General features: G+C 39.3%; 1 protein-coding gene across 2 annotated transcripts in view; it reads right to left on the bottom strand.

Moving 5' to 3' along the window:
* Window positions 1-532: 532 nt before the first annotated feature.
* Window positions 533-8,803, bottom strand: part of fam169ab (family with sequence similarity 169 member Ab) — a 43,619-nt gene continuing 35,348 nt past the window's right edge. Inside the window, exons 13-15 of one of the 2 annotated variants that reach the window (XM_036588070.1) lie at window positions 7,231-8,726; window positions 4,364-4,412; window positions 533-782 (exon numbers count right to left, since the gene is read on the bottom strand). In XM_036588070.1, coding sequence (XP_036443963.1) covers window positions 4,367-4,412; window positions 7,231-8,726 — 1,542 coding nt within the window. In that variant the 3' untranslated portion in view covers window positions 533-782; window positions 4,364-4,366. The remainder of the gene's footprint in view (window positions 783-4,363; window positions 4,413-7,230; window positions 8,727-8,803) is intronic. The other variant, XM_036588071.1, reaches the window with a different exon arrangement.

The raw sequence follows: 8,803 nt of genomic DNA, 5'->3' as shown, positions 1-8,803 counted from the left end.
TTTCCATTGTGTGTAAATTTCATGAAAAATGGACAAAAAAATGGCCCAAAATTACTGTCTGGTTTCATTGTCTTATAATAAAAGTAAAGTAGTTTTTTTCCTTCTCCTGTGAAGTTACCATTTTGGAGATATGAGGTTTTCTTCCAACAACAGCGATATGGTAATATACACTCATGGGTTGGAATATGCAGCCACTGGAAGCCAGTGATGGAAACTAGAAACCAGAAATTGCTATTTAAAGTAATAAACACGTTATGATGAAGCTTGTCACTCGTACAGCTCTACCAAGACGTTTTTTCAATGGCAAAATCTTTCTTTAGGGTCAAATTTGATTCATCACAATTAACTACACAAAATAAAGCAGGTAATTATGATTGCTAGCTTTAATCGTCAGTGTATACCTAAATAATCAAGTATGTAGATACTAAACACAACCTGAAGTACATTTTTGCTAAATCGAATGTCATATCAAGTTAAAAAGAAGGAAACACCCTTAACAAATGACAAACAAGAAAATATTTATTGGTTAAAGAAAAAAAATACAGTCACAGCTTGGAAAAAAAATTTAAAAAAAAATCAGTAAAACGTTACTGAAACAGCTACAGTGATAGAATAAATAGAGCAGCTGAAATTCACAGAAAAGTAGACCGAGGTAAAGTGGGATCCTTGTTTGAGATGTGGACCAGCATACAAATAAAGTGTAAACCATACAAGTGAATACAAAATCTCCAGAAATGGGTTTTAGCTCCAGCTTTCATGGATGAAGAACGTCTCTGACGGCACTAAAATTAGGAGATACCACACTTAGAGGGGTGAAGAAAGGTTCAGCGTACCCTAAAGGCCCTGACAGGTGCTGTGCAGCGAATAAGAAAAGATCATACAGCAAAACGAGGCCTGCTCAGGGAAAAGCCACTGGCTATCTCAGAGCTCCCCCTTGTGGCAACTCTGAAGAAGTGCAGTGCAGCTGTTCAGGGAAAGTTAAAGGTATAGATGAGTGAAAGACACATATCTCGTGCCTCTTCAGTTTTGCACTGAAGCTCTGAGGCTAATGCAGCTAACAATTAATGGAAGCTTATACCCCACCAACTAGCATTATGCTGAATCATAAGTTGTGGAGTCGTTCAGAGTGGACTGTGAAATGCTCCATTCTAGAGAAAGTTACAGTGAGAATTGTTAACGGTGGTGGTGATAGGAACCAGACATCCAACTCTAAAAGCTCCCTCACAGGAAGTTGATACATGGAATGGTTACAAATACGTGGCCTGATGCCTGAGACATTGTTTTTTACGCTAGTTTTGAGATAAAGTTTTAATCGTACAGTGTATGTCGAAGTCATTCATGGTGGAGGGGGGCATGCAGGCTTTATAAGGCAAAATAGGACCCAAACAAAACTTTTTTCAGATTTATCACCATTTTACTATGTCATCAACATAGAAAACACAAGTACGTGGTTTTGGATAGCAAATAAAATGGTTATATTTGTGTTGTAGACATGACGACCCCTGGTTCCTATTACCACCACTGTAAAGAAATCAGAGTTGGTAAGCTTCTCTATGATGAACCATTTCAAACAAGTCTGAAAGACTTTGTCACCACCGCTAATTCCCCCTTAAAGTAATCTCTAATAGATTTGCTTGTGCAGTTTCCGCCACTGTATGACATCTATGACATAAGTGGACAAAATGCAGCCTACAACATTGCTACTACTGTTTTTAGCTGTGCAGTGTTCACTTTTATAGTGTTAGGAACCACAAAAGCAAGTCTACAAACCTCTTAAGTTGTAATTTCTGAAGTCAGCATCACGTCCAAATAAGGAACTCTGAGTCTAAGTTAGTTTTCTCTATGGAGAAAAACGAGTGGAGTTTTCAATGACTATCGCACTCTGTGTTAAACAAAAATGTTACAATCTGTTATATTTTGGTGTATGTACATTTTTTCTCTAAATGTGACTGGATCCTCTGATTAATGAAGTGGTTAACAAGTCAAAATATGAATATTGCTACATGCGAGCCAACACTACTGTGCACTGAATTGACTCTGAATTAGAGAAGGGTGATATGGCAAAAATATACATAAACTTTTCGCAACGTCACAATATTTTTGACATCTGATCAGTTGGAACAGACAAAAAAGAACCAGCAGTGCTATATTTTAAAAAATACGATCAAAAACTGTGAATACAATGATTTTCATTCCATATTTGCCATTAAATCCAGTTAAACAGGACTAATTTTGCTCATTTTATGATGAAACATGCAGTTGGTCAGTGATCTACAAGCACTGATGATCCACGGTATGTTCAGAAAAGCATATTGTGTTGAATTGTGACAATTTATCACAATAACAATATATATTGTCATTGTGCCCAGCCCTACTCAGAAGACCTCACCAAAATACCCCACAAACTGTCAAATGTGGTTGCTGCTTTAGCAATTTTAGGCTACAGTTTTAGCCTGGTGTTGGTATACAATACCACTGAAGTGTTAGCTTGCTAGTAGCATAGATTAGAGTTGGGTACTCCAAAATGATTACATGTCAAATTTCTATTCCATATCTCAATGGCCAAATAAATACATTCCACTCATTTTTATTTCAGAGGACATGCTAGCAGAGAAAGAGGAAAAATTACAGCCAAAAAAGTCAGAAAAACTAAACATGATAGCACCTTAGCGACGGCTAAGAGCTACACTCGCCACAGAACATGTTCAGCTTTTATTTTAACAGTAGTAACTCAACTCTGTGCTCTCAGATATCCTCTAAAGGGGCGTCATTGTAGCTTCAGTTAGCTAGAAACAAACTTGCTGTGCTGTGTGGTACATTTGGCTTGCTAACCAGCTCGCATCATTAGCATAGCCAAAACACTACCATCCCAAACAGCACAGAGCAGGTTTAATTTCAGCTGTCTCTCACTCAAACACCAGTCACTCCACTTTTTCTCTCTCAGACTTTAGTTTTTATCATCTACGTGTGTCAGCAGAGCAGCAGTCAGTCAGAATCAGACCTGTATTGTGGTGTGTGGCACTGTTTGGGTCTGTAGCTGCTTGCTGAGCTAGCAGAACAGGCTACAAATCTAAACCACAGAAACGGTTCAAGTTTGCCTTTCTGACCTTTCACAACACCAGCTGCTTGAATTTACTCCCTCAGAGTTGAATTCTTATCCTCTAAACTTGTGCTTGTGCTTTTTTTTTTAGTCAGAATCGAACATGTTCTGTGGTGAGCAGAGCTGTTATCATGCTAGCTAAGCTAATGCTAACCAATGCTCTCCTAGTTAGCGCCTCTTTCCAGTGCACTTGTCTACTGTTAAGACAAATGGTTTGACACTTTATTGAGTGACTGCTTGAAAATGATGAACTGCTTTTACTTATTTGTTGAGCATGTAAGCAAACTAAAAGTTTAGGTTTCATTTTAATTTAAAAACAACGCAGGACGAGACGGCATAAAGCGACATAAATGCTTTGCCACAACACTTTTATGCAGTCATTTTAAAGTGGATACCACCCAATCCTTACATGGATGTAGCAATATTCATATTTAGGCTCTTTAACAACATCATAATTCAGAGGATCCAGGGAGGTAAACTGTATGTATTGGCGTTGAAATATTATAGCTTATCATAGGATGCAACAGCAAAACCACCATTCATTTTTCCTCCATAGAGAAAACCGGCTAAGACGCAGAGTTTCTTATTGACGCTGACTACACACCGCAAAAATCGTATCCTGTTAGGTAAAATTATCCTAAATCTAGTTAATATACTTAATATTTTGAGATTTCATTTTGAAATTATCACAAGCTTATGATGAGATTTCACTTTTTTTAGACTTTTTTTTACTTGTTTTAAGTGAGTTTAGTAGGTAATTTTAACAAGTTAAAAATATATATAAATAAGGTAAACACTCTCATAACACGCTTACAGCAATCTCAAACAGAGAAGTATTAGATATATCGACTAGATTTAGGATAATTTTACTGGAACGATACCATTTTTTGCAGTGCAGAATAATGCATGACTTCAGGTCTATTAAACAAATGAAAATACATTTTGCTGCATCATCCCTTTAAGAGAAACCAAAACAGGGGAAAAAGTGTATTCACATCTTACAAAATCGCTGATACAGTATCTAAAAACTGATACATGTCTAAGTAGATGTAATTCCAGAACTGGTGGTGGACAAACAAAGGAAAATTTGTCATTTTTGTTAAAGGTTATTGTTTCTAGACATAACAAGTGACATTTTAGCCCTTAAAGGCCCTTTAGGTACAATTTACTGCATACAAATATGAGCCATAGTCTGCAAAATCTTCTAAATTACAAAAAAAAAAAAAGGAAAGACACTTTTTTCTCTTTTTCTCTTCTACTCACCAGTCAGCAAGTTGAATGTCTCTGAAATGGCTCAGCTGTTCCCTCTATACTGAAAATAAAAAGCCAATTCAGATTCAGCCGCTGATAAACTTTTAATTCTCCTCACTATGTATAAAAGATGTCATATATGTTATAAACAAAAACACCCTAGACTAAGAAGAACGTTTGTATTGAAATAAACCTATAAAAAAAGTTTAATAATGAACAGATTATAGAACAGAAATAATCCATTCTAGTAACCACCAATTAATCAATAAATGTATGTATTCATTATTATATCGTTTATATAATCGTATATGTTTGTCTCCAGGAACCTTCACATGTACAAGTTTAATTCACAGCATTTTTTCTAATAGCAGTTCAGAACAATGACCTACACAACCTGGGAGGACGCCTAAAGGGCAACTTCACCTATTTTTCAACATCTCTGCATAATTAAATGCTTCAGATGTAAACAAAGTCATTCAGAGTGGTTTGATGTTGTTCTAAAAACCACAAAAATTTACAGTGGTGGTGATAGGAACCAGATGTCTAAAGAGTTTTATGTCTGTAAAAGCCCCCTTATAGAATGTTACTACACAAAAAAAGTTAGGAACATGCTGATTTTCACAACAGTTCTGGCCTAAATCTTAGTTTTTTTAAATCCATTCATGGCGGAATTATTAGTCATTGTGAGCCAAAATAGTCCCTTTTTTCAGATTATCACTATTCCACCATCATTACATGTAAAAACTCAGAAGACACGTGTAGATTCACTGGTGGTTTTGGATAGTAAATAAAACGGACTCAGTAACCTCTGGTTCCTATCACCACCACTGTAAAGAGTCTCTACAATAAACCATTTCACATTATACCCCTCTGAATGACTTTGTTCACCTTTTAACGTCTAAATTCTGCAAAGATTTTGGAAAATTGGTAAAATTCCCCTTTAAGATTTGTGTAAATGTAAGACTCAGCTAACAATGGAAAAATCCAACCGTGGAATAAAACATGAAAAATATGAATAGTTTTTCCTCCAAAACACCTCATTAAGTGACTCCACACAATGTCCTACTGCAATGACACACCACGACTACGACGAAAACCCTTAACAAAGTAAATTCCAGTTAGAAAAAAATTCTTTTGATAAAAAGAACTATCCACAATGACAGTCCTGCGTATGTGGGCTCACAAATCTGCTGTGGAAGAACGTGACGAACTGGGTGAAACTGAGTGAAAGGTCAGACTATTAGTGTTGGTGCAGAAAAATCTTTATATAAAATATCATTTTTTCTAGGTTTAAGTAGTAAAACTGAGCTCACAAAAAAGAAAAATCATGAACACCGTTCACAACCAGTAAAGTGAAGGTGAATCCCTATAAACCCAGAGCCCAGTACAAAAACCCCTTAACTCTCTCTCTGAACTGAGAGAGAGAGAGAGAGAGAGAGAGAGAGAGAGAGAGAGAGACAGAGAGAGAGAGATGGAAAGGGGGACAACAGAAAGACAAAATAGAGAAAGAAAGGGAGAAAGTTAGAGAGACAAAAAAAAAGAGAGGTACTGTTTCAATAAAATATGGAATGCCCTCATCAACTTTGACTCACCATGCGATTCATCATCTTTATATCAAAATCGCAATTTGAACAACGAGTGTGTTTACATGCACTCAATAATCCGATCATAATCTGATTTCTGCAGTTATCTGATTATTCAAATATAAACAGCATACTCTGATTTCTTAGACTAGAGTAAGGTCTAGAAATCAGATTAAGAAATCTGATAAAGAGGCTGGATTTTAGCTCAGTAATCAGATTTCTCAGTGCATGTGAGCTCTTACTCTGATTTCTTTCGGATTTCTCAGTCTGAGCATGTGCGAAAACAGACCGCAGTACCGGAAATAAGCGAGCAGCGTCACCGCGAGACGCAGCAAAACACTTTCGGAGAGACACTGAAACCAACTACATGCTTGAGGAAATGAAGGACTTCATTGTCTTGATCTTCTAGATGATGTGTGTTCATTCATTTTCAGGTAAAGTGCTGCGATGTTTAAAAAAGTCGCAGCATGAAGTTTGAGTTTTAAATTACGTTTACGTTGCGTCGTCTTCTGTGAGTTTATTGGCTGGTTTCAAAGCAGAAACCTGATTACTGTCTGACTCATGTAGACCCGGAGTTTCCCCATTATCTGATTACTCAAGTGCATGTAAATGCGTTGATCGGATTACTGACAAAATCTGATTTTCTGCAGTTATCGGATTATTGAGTGCATGTAAACACACTTATTACTGTTAACAAGTTTTAAGATTCAGCCTCATGAATCTTGTGACCTGCCTGTAGATGTAGTTAGATCCAATCAGAAGCAGCCGGACACTCGGAAGCATGAGCCAACAGAAAAATAAGAGGACAAGCTGTGGTCCTCCCACTGAACTTCACTTCAGCTAATGAGGTCATGGAACCAGAGCTGGACAATTTGGAGAAAAATTTCAATTTTTGTGACAAATATTGTGATTATTTTATAAAAATTGAGCTCCAGGCATTTTTTTTCATGAAGATCTGTGGTCTTCTTTCTGAACTTCACTTCGGCTGATGATGTCATGGAACCAGGGCTCTTGCAAATTGAAAATTTCATTTTTTTAAATTGCAATTTTGAGAGAAAAATGATTAATCATTTAGCCTTAAACGTAACGACTTTGGAGGTGCATTGGGACTCCTCTAAAGGGAAATGGAGAGGTCAAGTGGACAAGGGCTTGTTAAAACTGGCATCGAAAAGGGTAGAGAGAGAGAGAGAGAGAGAGAGAGAGAAAGAGCGAGATAGAGAGAGAGAGAGAGAGATGCAGGAAAGTGTGCATGTTCATATTTTGCTGCGTCGTTTAGATTTGGGCTGTGGCGTGGACCTGATCACTTTGATCTTCTGCCTCAAAACTCTCCTGTCAATCACTGGTGGCTCCTCCCTTGGCTCCTCCCCTTCTGAGCTATGCTCCACCTCCTCCTCTGTTGTCACTTTTTCTTCCTCTGTTGTAACCCTCTCCTCCTCCGTCAGCACATTTTCCTCATCTATTGTCATCTTTCCCTCCTCTGTGGTTACCTTGTCCTCCTTCCTGGTCAGTCTTTTGGAGGAGCGTTTGGGGGTTGGAGGAACAGCCTTGGTTCTCCCTCCTCTAAGAATGCGAACAACAGGAGCTGAAGACTCTGGAGATTCGTCTGAGCTTTTGTCCTCCCCCTCGCCCCTGCACTCGTCTTCTGCCATGGCAACTGTGTTCTCCTCACCTCCACCTTGTTCCTTCTTTTGCACCTCCTCTTCCTCTTCCTCCTCTAGTTCTAATCTGTCCATATTTTCATCTTCTTTCTCTGCCTCAGGCTGGCTCTCTTCCTCTTTAGGAGGCTCTGTGGAGGCTTCCTGCACTCCCTCTTGCTCCACAGGAGATTCCTCCATCTCCATCGGCTCCTCTTGTCCCTGTTGGCCCTCAGAAGGAGCATCAGTTGCCTCTTCTGAAGATTCCTCAGTCGGAGCGAGCTCGGGCTCATTAACGTCCTCATCTACTGGAGCTATTTGCTGTTTGTTCTCATTTACAGGAGATACCTCCTGTTTCTCCTCAGCTGTAGAAATTGCTTCCTGTTTCTCCTCAGCTTTACAAACTGCTTCCTGTTTCTCCTCAGCTTCAGGAGGTGCCTCCAGTTTCTCCTCAGCTTTACCAACTGCTTCCTGTTTCTCCTCAGCTTCAGGAGGTGCCTCCAGTTTCTCCTCAGCTTCAGAAGATGCCTCCAATTTCTCCTCAACCTCAGGAGGTGCCTTCAGTTTCTCCTCAGTTTCAGGAGGTGCCTCCAGTTTCTCCTCAGTGTCAGGAGCTACCTCTTGTTTCTCCTCAGCTTCAGGAGCTACCTCTTGTTTCTCCTCAGCGTCAGGAGCTACCTCTTGTTTCTCCTCAGCTTCAGGAGCAACTTCCAGTTTCTCCTCAGCTTCACAAGCTACCTCTTGTTTCTCCTCAGCTTCACCAGCTACCTCTTGTTTTTCCTCAGCTTCAGGAGCAACTTCCAGTTTCTCCTCAGCTTCACAAGCTACCTCTTGTTTCTCCTCAGCTTCAGGAGAAACTTCCAGGTTCTCCTCAGCTTCACAAGCTACCTCTTGTTTCTCCTCAGCTGAATGATCTACCTCCTTTTCCTCCTTCTCCTCAGCTACAGCAACTTGAGGTGCTTCCTCTGGTAGTTTGTCCTCAGCAAGCCCTTCTTCCTCAGCTGCAGGAGAAACCTCTTGCTCCTCCGCCACAGGAGAATCTTCTTCTTGGTGCTCATTAGCTACAGTATCCACCTCTCCTTCTGGATTCTCCTCATCTACGTCTTTTGGCTCGTCCACAGCTGCATCCTCAAGAGAATCCACAGTATCTATGGGATCCTGCGGTGGACAAAACAGAACATCCGTCAATCTAAAAAGCAGGGACTCACACTGAACAGTCAGTACCATGGCTCCTA

The sequence above is a fragment of the Colossoma macropomum genome, unplaced genomic scaffold, assembly GCF_904425465.1.
Source record: "Colossoma macropomum unplaced genomic scaffold, Colossoma_macropomum, whole genome shotgun sequence".
NCBI lineage: Eukaryota > Metazoa > Chordata > Actinopteri > Characiformes > Serrasalmidae > Colossoma > Colossoma macropomum.
Note: the sequence above shows the minus strand (reverse complement) of the source record. Positions and strands in the feature narration are given on the sequence as shown.